This window comes from Sylvia atricapilla, chromosome 11 (genome assembly GCF_009819655.1).
Source record: "Sylvia atricapilla isolate bSylAtr1 chromosome 11, bSylAtr1.pri, whole genome shotgun sequence".
Taxonomy (NCBI): Eukaryota; Metazoa; Chordata; class Aves; order Passeriformes; family Sylviidae; genus Sylvia; species Sylvia atricapilla.
In genome coordinates, this window is record NC_089150.1 from 14736041 (window position 1) to 14759342 (window position 23302).

At 60.1% G+C, this 23302-nt stretch overlaps 1 protein-coding gene across 2 annotated transcripts; it reads right to left on the bottom strand.

Moving 5' to 3' along the window:
- Positions 1-1347: 1347 nt before the first annotated feature.
- Positions 1348-23025, bottom strand: SEMA3F (semaphorin 3F). Of its 2 annotated transcripts, XM_066326781.1 has the most exons (19): positions 22902-23025; positions 19745-19908; positions 11282-11442; positions 11050-11112; positions 10509-10628; positions 9106-9186; positions 6957-7050; positions 6520-6639; positions 5455-5594; positions 5263-5377; positions 5006-5075; positions 4755-4899; positions 4417-4639; positions 3490-3578; positions 3150-3191; positions 2829-2986; positions 2681-2748; positions 2089-2222; positions 1348-2010 (listed from the first exon to the last, which is right to left on the bottom strand). In XM_066326781.1, the coding sequence occupies exons 2-19, from the start codon at positions 19854-19856 to the stop codon at positions 1600-1602; spliced, it is 2346 nt and encodes a 781-aa protein (XP_066182878.1). In that variant the 5' UTR covers positions 19857-19908; positions 22902-23025; the 3' UTR covers positions 1348-1599. The 2 variants fall into 2 exon arrangements, with proteins under 2 accessions (XP_066182878.1, XP_066182879.1); XM_066326782.1 differs by lacking the exon at positions 9106-9186.
- Between the last annotated feature and the right edge of the window lie 277 nt (positions 23026-23302).

Sequence of the window (23302 nt, forward strand, 5' to 3'; positions counted from 1 at the left end):
AGTACTCACACCAGTGCCTCTCAGGACTGCCCAGAGGAGCCCAGCACCACCTCCATTACCTCAACACTGAACAGAGTGCCCTGTTACAGCCCAGTATGGCCCACTACAACCTCCAGCCACCCCTACAGAACCATTAGCACTTCTGTACCACTGCCCCCAGTATCACCAAGTACCAGCTCCTACTACCAAATCCTAATGCCTCAGTATTTCTCCTAGTCCTCCCAGTACTGCCCAGTACTATCTCTGATAACACTCAGGACCTTTTAGCACTGACCCCAGTGCTTCCTGGAACTACTCAGAGGAGCTTGGTACCACCCCTGTATCAAAGTGCTCCCAGCATCATCCACTACCACCCTCAGTGCCCTCTGTAAAGTTTCTCCCCTGCTCCATGCCCCTAGTACTACCAAGTACCAGCTCCCAGTATCATATCCTGGTGCCCTAGTACTTTCCTCAGTGTCCCCAGTACTTTCCTGTGCTGCCAGTAGCGAGTCTGAGTGCTCTCAGTGCCTCCAGCAACAGCCAGTGCTGGTCCCAGCCACCAGCCCAGCCCAGGGTACCCCAACATCCAGCAATACCACCCACTGCTGCTCCTCCCCATAACCCCCTGTCCTGCCCCCCAGTGACCCACTGCTCTCCCAGGGGCAGCCCTCTGTGCCCTGGCAGGGCTCAGGGGATTACGTGGTGGGTCCATCCCCTACAGAGCACACGCAGGCGCCCACGTCTGTCCCAAAGCCAGTGTTTATTTGGGAGTCCCCCTGGCTGCAGCAGGGAGCACTCAGCCCTGGTCACCCCTGTGTTTCCCATGTACAACTATTTACAACCCTCCACACGCACTGGGGTGCCACAAGAGGGTGGCTGATGGGCTGGGTACCCCAAACATCTCTGGGTGCCACTGTCACCAAGCACCAGCAGCTGCTCGAGGTTTTGCACCAGCATGGCCCCTTCTCCTTCCCTTCTCCATCCAGAGACCATGGAGCCAAGCCCCCACTATTGCCTGAACACTTCAGTCCTACCTTGAGGTCCTGTCTCACCCCTGCCAAACCCCCAGAGAGGAGACAGAGCCGTGTACCCTCACCCCTCCTCCTCAGCTTGCCTGGTGGTCTACAGCTTCCCCACAGAAAGCACTTGCTCCTCCGTAACCCCATGGGGAAACAGGCACGAAGCTCTGATGGCCATGCCCAGCTTGCAGTGGGAAGACCTTGGCTGGCACCACCTCCCCCGCTGCCCTCCCCAGAGTATCACCCCCTCCCACACCAGGACATCCATCCCCCAGCACAGTGTCATGCCCCAGCTGTGTGGGAGAGTGGCTGCAGTGACCCGTGGAGAAGACAGTGATGCTGGCAGCAGCCATCTCAGAGGTTTCTGCCCCAGGGGTCCTTGCTTCTCCCTGGGGCTGGGAGGTGGGGGTAGCACCATCCCAGTGACTATGTACAGCCTACAAATAAGTACCACCTCCTGTGGGAGGGGGGAGCGCGTGTGTCTGCGTGTGTGTGTGCGTGGATGTATATATATATATATATATATTTATTTATAGATATTTTTAATATTAAAAGGGGGGAAAAATAGACCACTGTGCTAGCAAAGTCCCTGATGATGGTTTCATGTATGCCCATAGGTCTCTGGCTGGTGATTCCGGCGGTTTCGAGGCTTCTTCTGGTCTTGCTGCTCCTTGGCTTTGAGGCCAGCCAGCAGCTGCGGGGGGCTGGCGGCCGTGTGCCGCCAGTAGCCCTGGCAGTACTGGTCCAGGAGTCCCATTTCGGGCTGGGTGAGGAGCTGCAGCAGGTCCTGGTAGCGCGGAGTGGGGGCACCCGGCAGGCCGGGCGGGGTCTCGGCCTGGACCAGCACGGCGTGAACGGCGCGGCTGCTGAGGACGCGGAGCTGCACCTTGGTCACCGTGTGCTTGAAGTTGTTCTCGGTGGCGGTGCAGGAGTAGAGGCCGCTGTCGCTGAGCTGGAGGGCACGCAGCAGCAAGCCCTGCTCCGTGCGCAGCACCCGGCCCTCCACCCGCAGCTGGGGGAGAGAGGAGGCACGGCTCAGCTGGATGGCACCGGGCACCCCCGGCACCCCCGGAGCAGTGCCCTGCCCTACCTCTTTCCGCCGGTCGCTGTTGTCCTTCTGCAGCAGCCACTTGATGCTGGCCTGGGGTGAGCGGGGCTGGCACTCCAGGAAGGCTGTGCTGCCCTCCACCCCGTACTGCACGGCCTCCACAGTGTTCTTGTTAGCTGCAGGGGGGCAGCCAGGTTACCCCCACCCCACTGCACTTCTCCCCTGCCCACTCCATCTCTAAGCGTGGGTGTCAATTCATTCATCCAGCCAGCCAGCCATGCATTTATTCCTCTATCCACCCCTTTGAATCTGTTCAATCTCCTCCTCAACATATCCATCCATCTATCCATGTTCATCCTACTCCCCAATGTATCCATCCCCCCATCCATCCATGAACCAACCCATTCGTCTGCTTGCTCTCATCCCCAATGTATCCATTCATCTGTGTTCATCTTCCTCCCTAATACCCACTCATCCACCCACTCACGCGTTCATACATGTATCTTCCCATACATCCACCCACAAAACCATCAACCCACCAAGGAATCCCCGTGTCCCCAGCTCCAGCCCTGTGCCCTCAGCCTCCCCTCCCAGGTGCCCCCCACTGCAAGGCCTTGCCCCAGACCCCACTCACCATTGGAGTTGTAGCCACGGCACTGCCGGATGGGGTTGCCGTGCCGGACGTCCTGCCGCCGGCTCCGCCTGTGGGGAAGTGAGAGGTGAGAGGGGGAGCCTGTGGCTGGGGGGTCCCTCCCTGCCCCTGTCCCTGCCCCACCCTGTACCTCTTGGAGGAGGCGGAGTAGCGGGTGCAGGCGCTACCATCCCAGGCACAGTAGGGATCCCGGGCCAGGCAGCAGTCAGCACAGGCTTCCCCGTACACGTCACAGCGGTGCAGGGCCAGGTGGGTCACGCCTACAGCCGAGGACACATAGAGCTGTTGCTGTTGGGGACAAAGAGGACAGGGTGAGATACTACCTCATCCCTACTGCATTAGGGCCTCTGAGAACCACCTATTTCGGTGCTGTGGTGATGCTGGGCAATGCCACAGCTGGGCCCAGGATAGGATCTGCCCACCCAGTCCCCTGCCACATGCTATGACTCACCCTCTTGGAGGAGATGGTCATCGTCTTGATGGGTGCTGGCACCTGGACAAGAGCAGGAATGAACAACATGGAGGGATAACTGCTTGGACTGATGCTACAGCCCTGGGGTGGGCACCCCAGACCCCCCACAGGCAGCTGGAGCAGGCAGAGCAGGCAGGGGGAGATGTGAGTGGGCAGCAGACAGGAGGACCAGAGCTTGGAGTCCCTCCAGAGCTGGCCAAGAGGCAGCTGGTGTCACAGAAGACTGCCTGATGTCTCAAGGGGCTGGCTGCTGTTCCAAGGGGTGGGGCGGCTGGGTCAAGAACACTCAGCAGAGAGTGGAGGACATGCCAGCTCTTACCCTGAACACTTCAATCTCCTCCAGCATGAGCTCCTCTGTCTCCATGTCATCCCGGGGAAGCACAATGACCTTCTGCACGGTGCCCCGATCTGCAAGACATCATAGTGCCCAGGTGCTCAGTGCTACCCCTGGGCACCCATGCCCTCCCTGTCTGTGAAGGGGGTCCCTGCTGGGGCTGTGGGAAGGAAGGATCCCCCAGGCCCATCCCCATCTCTCTCCTGCTGTGGCAGGTAGCTATGTCTGGGGTGGAGCATGCCAGCTCAGGTAACCACCTGTGTCTAGAGAGCGCCACCGGAGTGCCAAAGAGTGCCCAGAGCAGCATGGGGACATGCACCAGGGCTGGAGAATGATCCCAGGATGGATCATAGGGGCTCTGGGATGCACATTAAGAGCAAGGGAAGCACTGGCCTGAATGATAGTGCCCCCAGGATGGGCACTGAGATCTGGTAAGTACAGGGCTGGATGTCAGTGCCTCTGGGATGGGCAACTGGGCAGGAAAGGCACAAGGCTGGAAGATGCTGGGCTTAGCATGGGCAATAGGAAGCACATTGGATGGGTGCTAAGGTCAGGAAAGGATATGGCTGGATGATGAGGCCTCTGGAACAGGTACCAGGACATGGGGAAGACCAGGCTGCATGGCAGAATCCCCAGGATGGAAAGTATCATGCTGGATCACTGGCTTCAGGGATAGGAGCTGGGCTAAGGGAAGGATGAGGTAGGACAGCAGGGTGTGTGAGATGGCATCGGGACAGGGAAAGAAGAGTCTGGAGCCTTGAGGAGGGGCAGGGATCTCAGGGGGGCAGTCTCAGCCCCCCACCCCACTCTAGCGGTGGAGGGCACCGTGCTCTGGCCAGCCCTGGTGGTGCCCGTGCCCTCCGGGGCCGCGCCGGAGCATGCTGCGTTCCCCGCGGTGCGCGGCGTGGGTACCTGTGCCCAGGAAAAGCACCTCATAGCGCCCGTCTGCTGCGTCCACCTGGTCCACGGCCACGGTGGTGAAGCGGTAGTTGACATTGGTGCGGACCACCAGTGGCTGGCGGTGCGTGGGGTACACGGCGTGGTACATCAGCGGGTGCGCGCGCATGAAGTTGATCACTTCGTCAGGGTAGTCCTTGGTCGACTTCATGGATGGGGTGAAGGTCCCCCCAGGGCACTGTGGCACACACATCACCAGGGCTTGGTGAGTCGGTACCAGAGCACAGGTCTGAGGGTGCTGTCTGCCCGGCAGGCACTGGCTCACCTCCTCGTGGTGCCTGGGGAATACTTACAGTGCCAGGACGGGGGTAGGGCATTTTTCCTGTGTAGGGCATCCACTGGTAGTTGGGTCCTTCCTTGTGGGCAAAGGGCCCGTTGAAGACCATGCGGATGTCAGCCATCGAGTAGACACACACAGCAGAGCCTTTGAAGACTGACCTGGGGGGAAGGACCTGCTGCCACCCTTTGTCATGGCATTGTCAGGACACCCACCCAGCTGAGACCCCCTTCTCTCCTGCACGGTGCCAGGAGGGTCAGCACTCACCCCGAAGCAGAGAACACAGCGTAGATAACAGGGTTCTTGGTGTCCTGAGTCTGCTGGATGAAGACGTCCTCTTGGGACAGAAAGATGGAGGCGTCACCATAGGGAAAGTGGGCAGGGACATCAGGGTACAGGCAGGGCAGTTACCCATGGAAGAGCAAGAGGCAGAGGGCAGCAGGGGTGTCCCCAGCTCTGCTCAGGGTGCCCCCCAAGCCTCCAGGGGCTAGAGAAGTCTCCCATCCCTTTCCTCTCACACTCACGGAGCTCATCGAAGTGTGTTTCAATTCCATCGGGTCCCGGCACAGAGCAGACAAGCCGGGCCTTCAGGAAGGTGCTCCACTTGTTCACAAGGCAGCAGTGGCCCCCGTCGTCATTCTGCAACAGTGAGACCTCTGTGCTCAGCTCTGCCTGCCCCCCTGCCCACTTCCCTGCCTGTCCTCTGCTACACCTACCAGGCAGATGCGCCCGATGCGGGAATAGACCCCAGGACTCAGTGGGGCATCAGCCGACTTCTCTCGGAAGAAGAAGTAGAGTTTGTCATCATTCCTCTCGCTGCTGTCAGGGATGAGCTGGGCACGGACAAAGGCTGGGTCTGCAATCACACAGCACAGCATGGCACCATCAGCCCAGTGGCACCCCTGCTCCATGCCATAGCAGGATGCTGAGCCCCCCTCTGGTGTCCCTGGGAACATTCCTGGGTTCCCTGGGAGCATTCCTGAGGCCCACAGATTGAAGAGATACACCAGCTCTACAAGCAAGGTGGTGGGAACCAGTCTTCCCTCCAGGAAGGAACCACACAGCATGGAAGTTTCTCAGGAAGCTTCTCCCTGCCATCCATCAGCCGGTGCCCAGCCTGTGCTGACAGCTCCCCCTCTTCAGGTTACCACCCCGCTGGCTCCCTGGCCCGGCAGGATCCTCCCATCTGCTCTGCTCTGTTTACTCAGCTGCTGCCCCGCAGGCAGGGGTGCTCTGAGCGGGGCAGAATGAACGTTCGGGGTCACAGACTGCAGGCAACATGGTTGACATCTCAGTGCTGCAGAAACCCATGCACTGACACCAGCAGAGCCAGCCCCATCTCTCACCAATCTGCTCCCACTGCTCAGCAAAGCTCCAGGCATGTCTGTCACTGCCCACACAGCTATCCCTGCTCTTGTGCCTTCACATTCATCCATCCATCCACCCATCCATCCATCATCCATCCACCATGCATCCATCCATGATCAATTCATCCATCATCCATCCATCATCAATTCATCCATCCATCATCAATCCATCCATCCATCCATCATCAATTCATCCATCCATCCGTTTTCTGTCCATCCATTCACCTGTCAGCTGTCAATTGCATGGACAATGCATGGTTGCATCCATCCATCAATCCACCCACCCAATCCACCTTCTCATGCTGGCTCTGTCTCTGTTCTGGCAGAAGGATGCAGTACCACATGACACTCTCATTTCTAGGGCTGGAGCAATGAGGTCCCCAGGGCATCTGGGCCAGTGACCCCCGAACTCACCATTGAGCCAGCGGGAATTGTACTGGTCTGTCCTCATGGCTGTCTGCTTGCCCATGGTGCGGAAGATGGCTGCGTCCGTGCCCATGAAGTCGATGTAGACACCAGCATAAAGCTCTTCATCTGCAGAGGGCAGAGGTCAGCCTGGAATCCCCACCTCATCCCGTCCACCCACCTTCTTCAACTGCCAGCCCCAGATTTGGTTGGTAGCCACCAGGCAACCAAGAGCCACTGCCTGTGACCATCCCGAGTTCTGGAAGCTGGCACTGGTCTGTAACCACGATCCCCACCTCTGCTGGGCCAGGTGCCTGGCGAGCTGAAGCCAGCAGGGATGGTGGAGCTGGAACTCTGCTCCTGGTGGGAGCAGTTGTTCCATCCCACCTGCATATTCCCTTTGCCCAGTGCAGGACACACTGGCACCAGGAAGCCACAGGACTCACTTATTAATGCAGAGACGGTGTCTACTTTGGGGTCATAGGAACACTTCCCCTTGCCAGACTCCAGCTTGTCTGGCTCCAGGTAGAAGATATAATCCTGGAGAAGGAAGCAAATAGAGCAGCTGGTTAGTCTTTCACTCCTCCATTCACCTGACAGCTCCCAAAGCCCACCAGGAGAGGCAGCCTCCTCCAGGATGATGCACAACAGCGAGGACAGATGTGGATGGACCACACAAGGGGTCTGTCTGCAGGTCTCCTGAGAAGCTGAAGCTCCTGTGAGTGACTCCTCCAAAGATGCTGGGTGCTTCTCCATGCCTCCACCACTTGGCAACTTGGCTGAGCCACCAGGCTGAAGTGGGGCATCCATCCCCCAGGTCTAGGAAAAAATCTCCTCTGACTGTCTCTTCAATCCAGCTGGCTGTGCTGCACACTGTCGCTTGCCCAGCAAGGTCACACAGTTCCAGCAGCCTCAGCAGGCAGGGTTTGGCCTGCAGCACACCTCGGCACAGCTCGGCACAGCTCGGCTGATGGACCCACTGTACTTCTCTCGCCCAGGACCATTTTCCAGCGCTTTTCTTCACACGGTGAGATGCTGTGTCTGCTCTGTGGGATGTCTCCCTACTGTCACTTCTGCCTTCCCTGTGCCCATCCCTGGCACCATCACATGTTCCCAGTCAGGACTGAGACCCACACTGCCTCTGGAGGCACATTCAAAATCCTCTGCCAGTGCTGGCTGGGGGCACACAGGAACAGGCTGGTCCAGCCAGGTCACTCCTCACCCTGGCATAGGGACCACCTTCAGCTGAGACAAAGCAGCAGCACAGAGTATCCGTGGGGAGCCTGGGCATGGGGGAGACCTTAAGCAACCAAACTGGGCAGATGCCCACTGGCCCGGTACTCTGGGTTTGGCACATGGGTGATGGACATGGTGACAGCCAACAGAGAGGCCATCAGGGTCCTGGTGGAGCCCTGGCTCTGGGAAGAGGGGGTGAGGGGCTGGGAGCTCACCGTGGGCATCTCCCACAGGAGAGTTTGCTCCTCCTGGGGCACCCAGGCCGAGATGAGCATGTTTCACCATCCACATCACTGCGCTGCGCAGTCTGTGCTACCATCACCATCACAAACACCTCTGCCCAATGCTGGCCCTGCTCCTAAAGTGGGCAAACACCTCACATGGATGAACACTCTCTCCAGCATAGCCCTGGCACTGGCTCCATGATCTCACCCTCCTGGTCAGACAACACGGCAGCCATTGTGGGGCTGGTGCTGATCAGCTAATGCACCTTGAAATGCACCAGAGCTGCCAGGAAGCACATGCTGGCAGCCCCCAGGGAGCTCCTGCTAGGACACACACCACCTCCTCAGCAGCAAAAGAGGAACTGGGGTGACCTGAGGAGGCTAAAACAGCAATGGCATTTTCCCAGCTGGCAGTGGGGAATTGGCAGCAGGACCTGCCCAGAGTTGGGGAGATGCTCACTGTCAAGCATCAACCTTGGTCCCTGACCACACGAGGAGCTGGGGGAGCCCCAGGCTGCACTGGGGTGCCCATGTCCCCCATGCTCCCCAGTCCATGCACTGACCCATGTTAGTCCGGAGGGGAGAGGTGACACTGTCAGGGTGGGCTGCACACTGAGGTGTTCCCAGAAGCTGGGGATCCTGTCACCTCCCTGAGAGCATTTGCCTGCCAGGATGACACAAGACCTTCCTGGGGCAAGGTAAAGCAGCTTCTCAGTAATGTTTCTGTAGGCCCTACCCAAACACCTCTTCTGTACATCACTTCGGCATCCTCCCCTGAATCATCCCGAGCTCTGTGGCTCTGCTGACACATGATCCCATTTCCAAGGGACACAGCAAGCCTGGAGTCAGGCAAAGTCACGGTGGGTGAAGAGCCACCATCCCTGACAGTGTCCCCCATGGGGGAGATCCTACATGGACTAGAAGGAAGGAGTTAGTGAGAGAAGGAAAGCCAACGCCAGGCCGGTGGCCGGGAGATGCTGTGCTGGGAGGGAAGGGGATGGTGGGGATGCCCACGGCACGGGGCGCCCGGCCCAGGGGTCAGAAGCATGCCAGTGGGACGAAGGAGCCCGCGGCTCTGGAGTGCCCCTGTGGACAAGTGGGCACGGCTGCGGCGGGCTCCCAGACCGGTTCCCACCTTGCTTTGTGCTGGTCTCGGGCTGAGGGGGCTGTCGGTGGATCTGCTTTCCCGGCCTCCCGGCTGGCTCGGCGGAAACCCCTGGGGAAAAGGAGCAGGGCAGAGAGTTAGCGCCAGCAGGAGAAGGACCCCCCAGGGCAGGGGTGAGCAGGGGACTCCAAGAGCTGGGGTGATGGATGCCCATTGAGCAGCAGCACTGCTGTCCCCCTGGGTTCCTTGATGCTCCAGGCTGGGCTGGCCCCTAGCAGGAGCTTCTCCAGGATGGATCCTGCTCTCTCCCACAGAACTGGGGTGCCCTAGCAAGGGATAGGAGAGAGTGGAGAGATGGCTGCCCACAGCCAGTCAGGCTGGGCTCACACCTTGGGGCTCAAAACTGGCACCTGCCACCTTGTTCCTCCTGCACTGGTGAGCAATGCCTCAGCACCAAAGTGATTAGCATGATGGGGTCACTGGAACACTTCCACACTGCCACTAACTCTGCTGGAAAACTAGTGCTGTCCTCAACTGTGCTAGCATCCCAGGTCCTCTTCATATATCGCCGCTCCCCAGTTCAGTCCCTATCCAATCCCAATTTGGAATGGTCTGAGCAGCATCCCTCTCTCTCAGTGCCCAGGCCAGGCTTGCGGGCTCTGAGGCAGATGCCCATCCTCCATATCCAGCGCCGTGATCCTCCCTCAGTTTGGGCTGCTGGCTCCCTCTCCAGCCTCAGGAGAAGACACAGCCCGGGACCTGTCACTCCAGTGTGGAGGGGACGGATGCCTCCACAGGGCTTGGGACCCCTGGAATACTCATGCTGCTACTTGCAGAGACTGGTTCCCTCCCAGGGCTGTCCTGAAAATGCTCCTCTGTCTGCCACACATCCTGCCTGGCGGCATGCAGCTTTGATGCCACCTTCTCACTGCATGTCGTGGTCCTTGGTGCTGGGTGACATCCATCCGGGGGTGTTGCTGACATGGCCACATATGATGGCACAATCCCTGCACGGTTCTCCCTGTGCAGCACCGGTGCTGGCATCCTTGGAATCTACAGTGAGGGGCTCAGCAGCCTGGAAGCAAGCAGGAAGCTGGGTTGACATGTCCCTCATCCCAGCGCAGATCCAGCAGTGGCTGCAGCCAGCAGGGTGAGAGAGTACGTTGTGTGGAAGCTGCCATCAGAGTACAGCCAAGTTCCAGCGTGAAGAGAAGTCCTTGGTCTGTGGAGATGGCTTGGCCCCGCTCAGCAGCACAACACTGTTAGCCATGGTCACCCCCAGCCTGCCCTTGCCCACAGCCTTCAGCCCCCAACCTCCCCCGGCAGCCAGCAGAGCTGAGCCAAGCGCCCACCCCACTGCAGTCCCCTGGTGGCTGTGCCAGCACCGCCGTGCCAGACACCAGCTCAGCAGCCCCATCCCTCCCGCCCCTCACCTGGGCTTTGCGCCCGCGGTTGACAAAGGCACAGATGGGGTTGTAGGCGCCAGTGCCACACACGTAGAGGTGTGTCCGGTTCCAGGGCTGGATCAGGCGGATAAAGTTGCCGCATTCTCCCTGGGAAGCAGAGCAGAATGTGTCAACCCAAGCAGGGGGCTATGGATTGTGGTGGGGCCATGTTGGTGTGGGCACGGGATGAAACAGATCATTGGATGGCATGTGGCATGGGACAGCATGGATCAGAAGTTGGCATGGGCCACGAGCCAGCAAGCTGGAGGGCCCAGCCCTGGCTGGTAGGAAGAAGCAGAATAGGGAGCTTGGCCTCCTACTTGCCCAGAAAGCTCTCCAGGACCTGCCTGGCTAGAACAGACTGGGTGACAGGACACTGCAACACTCTGCAGTGCCACCTCATCTTGACACAGCTGTACATGCTAGGTGATGGCTTTTCCAGAGCAGGATACAGGGACGTTAATCCCCCTCCAGTGCCAGGCACCAGCTCCACTTCACTGCCAGAAGAGGGTTCATAGTGGTTACTCACATTGCTATTCTTGCCTGACAGGATGCACTCCTCGATCCTCTGCTGGGATGCAGGCCAATGGATCTGTGGAAACATCAACCCAGGGGAGACCAGGACTCCCACCGGGACCCACCACTTTCCCACCAGCACCAGTGATGCCCATCGAGCTCTTGCTCTGGCATCCGAAAGGTCCCCCAAGTGTCCAATCACCCCCTTCCACCTGCTGCCCCCCTGCCCTGTGCTGGCAGCTTACGATGAGGGGCTCGCGGTTGATGTCGTGCAGGTCCAGCGAGAGGACGTAGTCCTTGCTGCCCACATACATGCGGTCGTGGTCCTCGTCCTTCAGCAGGATGCGGTAGTCACTGGAGTTGAGGAGGAAGTTGAAAAAGTGTGCTGTGCCCGTTGCCTTCAGCTCTATGGGGGGAAAGGGGAAGGTGTCAGTACTCCAGGGACCCCTGTCTTTGCCACTGTCATCCCTGAGTCCAAGTGTGGGCCCAGCTGGAGGACATCCCACGAGAAGAGGTTTCTACTCCATGAGCACCATGATACTGCCACCCCTCTGCAGGACAAGGGACAATGACAGAGATGCTCATGGCCAGTTGGGACAGCCAACAGTGGCCAGAAGAGAAATCATCAGAACTTGGGCTCAGGAGATCCAGCACCCCACAGCAGGGAGTGCAGGTTGTCATTGAGATGGGGCAGGAGGCTGTGGCAGAGAGCCACAGCCTCCTAGAGGCCACAGCTCCTAAAACTTCCAGCATCATCGCCTTCCTGTACTGTGACCCCATGTTCCAGCCAAGCCTCTGGCTCCTAGGATGGGAGAACTGGGACCCCAAGGAACCAGCTCCAGGGGAGATGATGAGCCTCTCCTCCGCCCTTGCACACCCCATCCCCCCTTGGAAAGTTATTTTTAGCCTAAGTGTGGGAGCAAGGAGTGAAAGAGGATAATGAGGGTCATGAATATTCACAAGTGCAATGAGGCAGCCAGATGGAAGGCAGAAGTGCTGCAGATGATGTGGGCCAGTGCCAAGAACCACGCAGCAGGGACCAGGGCATGAGTAAGACAGAGCACTCTGCCCCAACAGGATACAATCTGCCCTGGAGGCTGCCTCTTTGGAAATGCCACTCTTTGGAGGTGCCACTCCCCTTGAAGATGTCACCCCCTTTGGATACCACCCCCAAATATCAGATGCCACCTCCATGGGATGACATATGCCCTGCATGCCATCTCTTTGGATACCACTACAACCCATCAGATGCCATCCCCACGGGACATCGTCTTCCCCATATGTTTCCTTTTGGAGGTGCTGCTCTCTTAGGAAGCCATCAACAGTCATTGGGTGCCACCTCCACATGACGCCATCAGTCTCTGAAGCCAACCCTTTTGGAGATGCCACTCTTTTAAAAGGTGTCACTCTCTCTGGATGCCACAACCACCATCAGATGCCATCCTCAGCCATTGGTTGTCACCCTCACGGGATGCCATCTGCCCCAGATGCCATGCCCTTTGGCATTATCATCCTCTTTGGATGCCGCCAACAGCCACCGGATGCCAAATCCATGGTACGCTGATCCAGTGAGCACCCTCACCTCCATGCAGAGGGGTGCCTTGTGCAGGCACTGGGAGCAGCTCTGGGGACCCCACTTCCTGGGGAGGAGTGGAGCAAGGTCCTGCAGGTCAGCATCAGGAAGCATCGCACGGGCTTCCAGGCAGCGCTGGGCAGGGCTCCAGCAGGCAGCTTCCCTTCCCACTGAGAGGCCGAGTGCCTGCAGATCTCCCTGACCTCCCGGCTGCACAACGGACTGGAATGTCCCACAGGTGCCCCCAGGGTCCCTTCCCAGTCGGGGCAGCCCCTCTGTCCCACGGCTGGCAGTGGTGCTCCCCAGTCCCGCAGTGGGGCTCCTGCACAGCCTCTGGCACTGCTCAGCCGTGGCAGTGAGGCCAGTGCACACACACAGTGTGGGAACCCGTCAGAGTCGGCTGCGGGAAATGGAGTCATGGGATGTGACAGGAACCTTCCCCAGCTTGGGGACCTGCCTGTCTGCCAGGGCTGGACAGACAGGACGAGCACAGTGGGCATGTGGAGAGGCTGGAATGTGGGCTGCAGGCAACAGGGCCACGGCAGAGGTGCAGTGGAACAGCGCCAAGGATGGGGGGCCAGAGAGCCACACATCCACAGCAGGCTCCTCCTCCTGCCTGGCCCATCTGGGCTCCAGATGCTCCCTGTTGCTGGTGTTGGCTCACATGCCACCCATGGCGTCCCCAGCCTGTCCTGTAATGGTCCCTGACTGTGCCATGGCACACTGGGTCTGGTCCCTGCCTGTGCTATGTCCTGAAGCTGCACCACCGGCCCATACACCGTGTGTGTACCGGTGTGTGCCCCACACTGTGTGTGTGCTGGTGCCTCCCTCAGTGCGATGCTGGTGTTGCTGGGGACCAGAGCTTGGGAGCGAGGAAAGGGCAGGGTGACTCTGGCAGTGAATGACACAGGCAGAGCAGAAGAGCTTGTCTCCAGCTGCCAAAGATGGAACTGCATGCCCACGTTTCCCACTCAGGACACAGACACCTGCAGCAGGCAGAGACAGGGATAGCAATTAAACCGGACAGGAGCCCCCATGCCAGGACAGCCCCTCATCCGCCATCCCTGCCCAGCCTGAGGATGCCAGCACCAACAGCCCAGAGACCCTGGAACGCCAGGACACTTGGTGGTGGAGGATTCCATGTCAGTGACAGCCCCTAATATCCCACATATATCAGGATGGGTGTCTCCAGGACTTGGCAAGGGACAGGTCGAGTAGCACAAAGGGCCTTGGCCCCCCACGGGGGGCCCCGTTCAACCCCCCCACGGCCCAGCGATCAGAGGGGACACTCCCAAAGCAGGGCGGTGACGGACCGCTGCCCCGGAACGCCCTCTCCAAAGACGATGGCAGGGCGGGCAAGACCCTGCCACAACCTCTGACCTCCCAAACCTCGCACTGCCTAATCCCCCAGAGTCACTGTGTCCCCAAGGCCGCCCCCAGCAGCCATGGCGTGCCCCTGGGGATGGAGTGGGGCAGAGGCCCCGGCCGGGCTGGAGGAGCCGGCTCATTAGCCGACGCGCCCCAACGAGCAGATTCCCTCCTGCTTCGCCATCGCCAATCCCGGCACCGGCAGAGCTTCCCCGGCTGGCCGGGAGCCTAATCCTATTTTAATTGCCGAGCACCGGAGCCAGGAGCCGCTCGGCATCACAGCCAGGGTGGCCTCCCTGGGGACCGTCCCCTTACAGCATTCCGCCGAGCCCCCACCGAGCCCCCCGGGACTCTCCTGCCCGGAATCGTTTTGTGTCCTTGGGCACTGAGCTGTAATTACCCTGCGCCCTCCAGCGATGCCGGCGGCTAGGAGCCCAAGGGCTGGCAGCAAGGTGCGATGCGATGCTCTGCCCGCGGCACCACCACCCGATTGCATGCTCCGCAAAGCCGAATTCCCCCTGCAAATTCCCCCAGCCAATTTCGGGCTGCATTCCCGGCTCCAGCAGCTGTCCACCATTGCTGGCTGTCACCACTGGCCCTCATCGGGCAGGGGTGAGTGGTCCCTATCCATTACCGATCTCTAAAGCAAAAGGGAGAATCTGGGGGTTCTCGATAAATCGAGCACCCCGAGGGACTCTTCACTCCACCCCAGCCCCCCAAATCCTCCCCGGCTCCCCCCAATACATCACCAGGACACCAGCATGAAGAGTTAACACCGTTACGACCCGAGCGGGTCACCTCCCCAGGTGCATCATCACTGCATTCCCCAAAACCAATTACAGGCGCTCTCACCTAATTAGATTCTAATTATGGGCTTGTAGCGCATTCAACATAATTAGCATGTAAATTACACGGCGTGTTTATATTCAATAACCGCACTCCCGCCTCCCCTACACCCCCCCTCCGTCAACTCCCCCCCGGCTGATGGAGCCAGCGCCTTTCGGGAGCCTTTTCTTTGCATGGAGAAGAATGAATTCACTTTAAATGCCGATGGAGAAGCCCAGCACTGATCCCAAGGGAGCCTGGCACAGCAGGGATAAATCCCATCTCCATCCTGCAGCGTTTTATCCCACAAATTTAGAAGCGTGCCCCAAATTTTGATTATGTTCTCTGCTAAATTTTTTCCCTACTTGAAATTTGAGATGCAGCTTTCTGGGTACGCATCAGAGGGGAAGGATGGGGAGCAATGCCGGGAGAGGGATAGGGGGTTGGATGTGTCCCCTCTCGTGGTTAAAGCATTTGTTGTTATTGGGGCTGATCAAAGAGCTGGGTGGGTCGTCCGATGAAAGCAGAATTGCTAATTTGTTTGAGCGTCACTCCGCTACCCCTTGATGGGTTATTTATGATGTAATTAAGCTAATTACATATAATAAGAGAGTTTCCGTGGCCCCCAGCCAAACTCTTTTCCCATTTAACCGATTCACAGGTGGGAGGAAACCGAAGCTGCCTTGCAGGGGCTTGGAAAATGAAATGACTCCCGTTCCCGCTTGCTGCCTTCCACCCTCGATCATCTGCAGCCCCCCCGGAGCATCGCCCCGTGCCGGCACCCGCGGCAGAGGACAGGTGCTGCAGCCGCCCAGGTCAAATCCCTCGGGATCAAAGAGGTGCCGGCCGGGTGCTCCCCGCAGCCATCGCGGACCGGCCGGTTGGACGCAAGCCAAAAAACAATTAAAAAAAAATAAAAAGAAAGAAAACCCACATTTTTCAGCAGAAACCGCTGATTCATTCCCGGGCCAGCCTGCTCCAAACGCTGGTGTGTGGATGTTCCCCAGCGAGCAGCACTGGCAGGGGGGACCCTGTCCCCATCGAGCATCACCCTGCAGTGGTAACCAGGCTCTTGGCTGGGTCAGGGGATGCTCCAGCAGCATGAAATCCCCTCCAGGAAAGAGCTTGGCTTCTGAATTAAAGACTTGAATCACCCCAAAAGCCAAGTGCTGAGCTGAGGTGCCCCAACCCACTGCTCTTTGAGCTTCTTTGTTTAATGTTTGGACATTATTTCTTTCCACAGCCCCTGAGGGGAGGGCACGGTGCCGGGTGGAAACTGCGGCTGCTCCAGGCCCTTTGCTCTGTGCCCAGGCAGCACTGGAGTAGGGAGAACATCTATGCCAGGATGCCAGGACCCCAGGAAGGGCCACGCTGTTCCATAAGAGGCATTGTTAATTTAAGGGATAACTAGCTTATTAGATATAGGCTTGGGGAGGCTGAAATTGCACAGGGTTTTTTTGGCGGGGGAGGGTTTAAGGAGCTTATGGAGCTTCGCAGCCGGAGCCAGGGAGCTCAGCCCCAGCAGCAGCCGGTCCCAGCGGGTGGAGTGGCCCTGCCGCAGCCCCCCACTGTCCCAGCCAAGGAAATCCTCTTAGGGGTCACAGGGTTCAGCCCCATGTCCCTGCCCCTTAGGGGATGGGAAAGGGGACTGTGGCATCCCCCTGACCTTTACGGGGTCTGAGGAGCAGCACGGGGCACTCACGCCAGGGTGGGGACCAACAGCGCCAGTGTGCACAGCACATTCCCAGCACTGGCCGTCCCTAAGCCCTTGGCCCTGCTCACACCCCCGTTTATCCCATCCTGCTGTCACCAAGCAGTGCCCACAGCTGCAGCAGCTTAGGAGGGCGCCTGGGTGGCCCCCAGGACATGGTCCCCTGTCCGGGCTCCTCTCCAGCCATCTGCTACCCCCTGGCCCGGATCAAGTGCACTGGTATCTCCTGGCCACCGGCAGAGATGCCAGTGGGTTGGGAGGGGAAACTGAGGCACGAGGCAGGCAGGAGCGAGGCCACACAGGGGGCTGGCAGTGGAGCCCAGAGGATACTCCATGCTCAATTCATTCTTTTTAAAGTCATTTTTTTCCCCCGCAGGAACTGCCCTGCCTCTCACCCTGCCCCTCCCAGCCAGGGCTGCCCCCGGCTGGACCTCAGCCACAGCTTTTCTGAGAGGTGCCAGCAGGGCTGTTCCCCTCACTGCAGGGAGCGGCTCCTGTTTGGAAGCCCCACGGAGAGCCCTGACCTCGAGGGCTTCCCGCCGTGATGCGGGGCAAGAGCCCACCCTTCCTTCCCCCATGCTTTTCCCACGCTGGACAGGGAGCAGGACATGGAGGGATGAATCACCATCATCATCATCATCATCACCTCCTGCGTGCTCGTGGGGAATGGGCCAGCCTCTCTGGTGCCCGAGCCCCTGGCCCGGAGCGGAGGGGGCCGCAGGATGTGTACAGCAGTGTGGGGAACGAGTGAATTGCTAGCACAGAGATGATTAAAAATATCCACCCTATTTCTGGCCAGCACTGGGCTGGGATCTGGGAAGAGCTGTTGGCAAAAGGGAGCTGTGCCGGAGCCGCTCCCAGCACTGTTCTTTCCATGCTGGTCACCTTCCTCCTGCCGACACACGGACAGGAAAGCCTTGAGAGGAGGACACACGTAAAGAGACCACGGGGGTGACGGGATGGGGGGAGGACTGACCCTGCCCGGCCCATCACCCTGCACCAGGACACGGGAGCCCAGTTCCCACCCCCTTCCTATCACTTCAGTATTTTAGAGATGTATTTTTTTTAAATGCACTCAGAGACGCCGGGGCTCCGTAGAGGATGACGCAGGCCCCGGGGAGCTGCAACAAACCTCTGGCGCACGATAACAAGCAAAGGCAAACAAACCCAGAGACGCTCCCGCAGCTGGCAGGGCTCCAGGCAGCGCGGCCGCCCAGGCAAGGCGCCAGGGGACACACTTGGGGACATGGTGGCTCCTTCCCCAGCACCCTGGCCACGAGGCCACCTTGATCCCACCCTGGCATTGGGATGCTTCAGCCCTCTGGATGCTGTGCTAGAGACCCACGCCCCAACACCAGAAGCTGTGACTGCACAAACGGCTACCTGGTCCCCTGTGGCACCACAGCCACCCCTGACAGCAGAGCCCAGCCAAACTCATCACACCAATGCCCCCAGCCCAGACCCATCACACCCAACCCCACTGTCTGCAGCTGCACTGGAAGATTTGGAGCTGGGCATTTGGGTATCATCTCTGCCTCTCCAGGCAAGAGAAGGGGCTGGACCATCCACAACGTGCCACTGTCACTATCACACTATCACGTCAATATCTCATGATTCTATGGCTTGAGGGGGGCTGCACACAGATGATGAACTCAGGAAGCTGCTCACCAGCAGTTTGGAGTGTGGCTCCTAGCTGGCCCTTGAGGAAGATCCTGGGAAAATTCTCCACCACTGCCACACTTGTTAAGAGTACAGACAGGAAAGAGCCGAGTGGCACCCCTTCCCAACCCTGATGTGCTTGGATCTAGCACACCGCTGGCATTTCTGCTCCATGTTCCAGTGCAAATCAGCCCTTCTCCCACCACAAATTCCCCCCTCTAGGCAGCAAGGGCAGGAGGAGTCCTGCCAGACCACCTCTGACAAGAGGGAGAAGGACTGGAGATCCTGAACCCAGGAACCATTGCTCCAGCCAGCTGGGACCAAAAAAACCAACCCCAAAACAGCCCCTAAAAAAACCTGTGGCACAGCAAGCTTTACCATGCTTATCCAGAATTAATCTCACTCCTGAAGCACACCATAGCAGTGGGTACCAGGTCCAGCTGGGACTTTGCTGGAGCCTCCCCTCCCCACAGCTGTGAGGAAGAGGTGTTTTAAGCCAAGGTGGAGAAGCATCTGTACAGAAGCTGAAGTACCCTAGCAGCCCCCAAAACCCTCCAAAAAAACGTTTGGAGAGGAAAGTGGTGCTTGCCTCTGGGGAGGAACTTGCTTACTGCTTTCCAGCCTGGACTTGTCCCCAGACTCTTCATACCAGCCATTTTTTCTGTCAAGACCAGCCTGTAACACCCATGGCTATTGCTGCTTCACCGCGTTTGCTGTCAGCGCCCCCAGGCCCTCCTGCCTGCCTCTGCTGTGCTCACCATCAGTTCTGCCACCACAGCCTTGGGCTCACAGGTTCAGCAGGTGACCAGAGGGCAAAGGCACAGTGGGAGAGCAAAGGAGGGGCACAGGCAACACAGCCCCAGCTCTCCCGCAGACCCCAAGGGGAGGCAGACGTGAGATTCCTCGTGTCTGTCACCTCCTGACACACATCCAAGCAGGCAAGCCCCCAGCAGGAACAATTTCTGTTCCGCTTCTCAAGGTTTGCAGCCCTGGGACCTGTCTCATCAGCCCCAGCCTGCCCTGCTCAGCAACCTCAGAACAGGAGCTCACGACAAACCCCTCCACCAATGTGCACCCCAAAGCTCACCCAGGGGTTCCCCTACAGCTCCTAGAGTGGCTGGGTGGGCTAAGCAGCCCCGGTACGAAAGGGTTAAGCCCCTTCCCCCCACCCAGCACCCTCCCCTCCTGCCTCTCCCGGCTCCCTGCCAGCTCCCAGGCGTTAATACCAGCTGGGGGGGTCGGGGCGGCGTCAAGCTGCTGTCTGGAATCGGGGTGCTGCCGGGGGCTTCCCACACCTCAGCACCCAGCTTTGCCAGATGGAGGGAGCCACCCACCCACAACAGGAAGCGTACTGGGGGGACTAGGCAGGCTACCAGCCCCCCAAGGCTGCGTGTGCTGGTGCAGACTGGGAGCTCAGCCACACCTGAATATGGATCCCCATGGAGATCTCTGAGGGTGCAGATTGCTGCTGCCCCCCGAGAGAGGAGGAGAAGGAGCGTGTGCTGGGGTGCTCATGGTTCCTTCCATCTTGGGGTCCCACCCTGCCCCCCACTCCAACAAGCAGACTCTTACCTTTGAAGGAGAGCTGGACCCTGGGGGTAGCGAAGCCGTGGTCCTTGGGATGGGCAGCCCGCCAGCCCAGAGTCAGCAGGGTGGCCCAGAGGAGGACACCGACCACGGGCATGGTGGGCACACGCCTGGGCGCCGAGGTCGAGGGGAGTCTGGGGGAGCAGAGCCTGCCAAGGAGGGCACACGTGGGAGGGATGTCAGTTCACTGCACCCACCACTCCCCTGAGGGGTACAAGCCCCACGTCCCGCTCTCCATCACCCGCTGGCACGCAGCATCCTCCAGGGAGGACTGGAATCCAGCCCCGGGAGGCTGAACTCCACTCCGCAGACTGCGGGGCGGGGGCCACAAATCGGGGGCCCACAGCCTCACCCCCCTGGTGAGCATGCAGGGTGAGGCAAGCGCAGCGAGAGCCATTGCAGCACCCTCCTCCACCCCGGCTGGCGAGCCTTGGCCAGGTGAGGAGCATCCCTCCATCCCTCCTCACACCCCCTCTCAGCTGCAGCATCCCCAGCACCCTGCTGGGCTGGCTACCCCTGCCCTGGCACCCAAAGGGGTCCCACTCTCAGCCCTTGCCTCCCCACCTCTCCTCCCAGCCCCCAGCAAAGCCACAGCAAGCAGAGCTGGGATCAAATCTTTCCAACATGAAGGAAATCTGGACTTCATTATTCCAAGAACGTACAAAAAAAAAAAAAAAAAAAAAAAAAAAAAAAAAAAAGGATTTTTTTTTTTCATAAATAAAAGAGGAAGAAAAAGAAGAAGGAAAGAAAAAAAGCCCTGCCTGTGTGCCAGGCAGCTGGACTCCCTGGGGCTCCGGCACTGAGCGGAGTCCGCCAAGCTGCCTCCAGCAAGCCACACACGCACCCCAGCACGGCACAGTGCACAGTGCCCCCCGCACACCCCACTGCCCCTCCTGGACACACCATCCCCTGGGTCAGGCCCCTCTCCCGAGGCAGCACCCTCCTGGGGGTCTCCAGGGCACTCCAGGCAGGATTTGGGAGGAGGCTCACAGTGGGAAACCCCTCATGTCCCCAGGGAGCTCCATGCCTGGGTGGGATGCACTATACCACGGTATCTGGGTGGGCTCAGGCATCTGAGGAGTGTCCAGCCAGCCCAGCCAAAGGGGCTCAGCTCTGTGGGAATAGGGGTCCCCACCGTGACACCCCCATGAAGCCATGCCCTCCAGGGCTCTGCCAGCTTCTGCCACACAGCCCCAGAGGGGACAGGCACACCCAAAGAAGCTGGACAGATGGCTGGGAACCTTTGGAGCACCCCAGAGAAAGATGCTGAGCTGTAAGGGGGGCAATCCCACACCCCACCTGGGTGGTCTGGCTGGCTTCTCTTGCAGTGCACAGCACCCTCACCACCAGCCCCAGCCCCAAGCAGGGCAAGGGCAGCAGCACGGTCACCAACAGCAGGGCAAGACCCCGAGTGTGGTGGCACCACTGTTCCCTGGGGCTGCGTAATTTTTTTCTCCTTCTTGCCTTTGGGGTCAGTAAATATTACAATTTGCTCTTCTGCCCCTGAGCACACCCAGCTCCGCTCCATTGTACTGGTATTCGGTCCCTTTTCAGGCTGCCTTCCCCCTTCTCCCACCCATTCCCAGGCTCTGCCTTTCCCACCAGCGCCAGGCCGGGACAGCCTGCACCCCCAATTCCTCCACCAGCCAAAACTCCAGTTGGTTGCAGTTAAATAACCCCCCTCCATCCAAACCTCCCCCCCCTCTCCCCGGCAGCTTTAGGAAATAATTCTGGCAAATCCTACTATTGCATTTGGATGGAGCGGCGTACGCGTCAGAGACAGGGAGCGAGATGGCAAACAAAGGAAAAGAGGGAGAGGAGGGGAGCGCAGCAAGCGCAGGGCGAGGAGAGGGGAAAGGGCCGGCGGTGAGTGGGGGGCACCCAGACCCGGCTGGGAAAGGCAAATTCCAAGGAAGCAAAACGGGAAACGGGCCACTGGAGTGCACCTTGGCCAGGAAATCTCCATTTCCAGGGTCATCTGCACTCCGGGGAAACTGAGAACTCCAGGGGAGAGCAGCCACATTCCTGCCCTCCAGCCCCCGGGCCGTCTGGGCTTGGAGGGGTTTTTTAGCAATTAAAGTTTGGCCATTGCTTCTGCTGCCGCAGGAAGATCAAAATCCCACTCGGCTTTATCCCCCCTTCCCCAGGCTGGTCAACCCAGCGCCGGCGAGCCCGAGTAATTAGGCAAAGGTTTTCTCGTCTGGAACAGGGGCTCCTTTTGGGGATCGAACCCCCAAAGACGGCTGAGGGGACGCCTCGGGAGTACCCCGGGGGGCTCGGGGGTAGGGCTGCCTGCACGCCTGCTCCCCGTGGCCTCGGGAGAGAGCAGGAAACATTTTGGGAGGGAAAAGCAATAGAGGCAGGATAGGCAGCGGGAGGGGAGCCTGGCCCACCTCCGGCCACGGCGCGCGATGCCATCAGTGGGAAGGGGGGGGAAAATAGGAAAAAAAAAAAAAAAAGAATAACATAACATAATACAATAACGCAAAACGTCCAGCGCGGCCCCGCGCGCCCGGTAAATAACTTTGCACAACTTTGCGCTCTGGAACGCCTGGCCTGTCCCCAGGGAGCGCCGGCTGTCCCCTGCGCCCCCCGCCCGGGCGTCCTCCGCGCAGCTCCGGCCCGCCGGGGCGCGGGGTCCCGCCGGGGCTCGGTGTCCCATCGGGCTTCGGCGTCCCACCGGGGCGGGCTCCGGCAGCCTGCTCCAGGGCGCCGGGCGTTCTACGGCGTGTGTGTGTCCCCGGGCACCCGCTCGCCGCCGAGCCCTACCGCAACCCCCATGCCCGGGAGCTCCCCACCAGCCCCCGTCCCCCTGCGACAGTCCTCCCGCCCCGAGCGGGAGCGGGGCGCGCCTGCCCAGCCGCGGCTCCCGGGAGAAGGGGAACCGGCAGGGTCCCCCCGTCTCGCTATAACCCCGCTGCGACGCGGGGAGCGGGGGTCCCCCAACGCAGCCGGTGCCGCCGCCAGCTCGGGGACGGGGTCCCAGCAGCGCACCGCCGGCACCGGCCCAAGCCCCACCTGCCCGGTTCACCGGCAAGTCGCAGCGCGGGGGACCCACACGCGCGAGTTCCGAGCGGCGGAAAGTTTTCCCGGGGCGCCCCCCGCGCCGGGCATCCGCTCCGCCGCCCGCCGCCGCTCTTACCTCCGCGGGGGTCCCGGCGGCAGCCGGGCGCTGAGGAGGGCGGCGGGGCTCAGCGCCGCGCCGGGGTCCCGCGGCCCCCCGCCATCTCTCGGCCGCGACTGCAGCCGCGGCCCCGGCCCGTGAGCGCCGGGCGGGGCGGGGCGGGCACCGGGCGGGGCCCGGCCCCCACTGGGCCCCGTTGCGGGCCCGCCGCGGGGGGCGTCGTTTGCATGGCCGCGCCCCCCGGCCACGCCCCCCGCCCCTGGCCGCAGGTTCGAGCCCCGGCGCCGCCCCCGCCGCTCACCTCCTGCTCCGGCCCTTTGTTGCGGGGCGCAGGCGGTGCCCCTCGGAGCCGGGCCGGCCCGCCCGTGGCTCGCCGCACCTCCGCAGCCCACCGCCCTCCCGCCGGTCCCGGGAAGGAG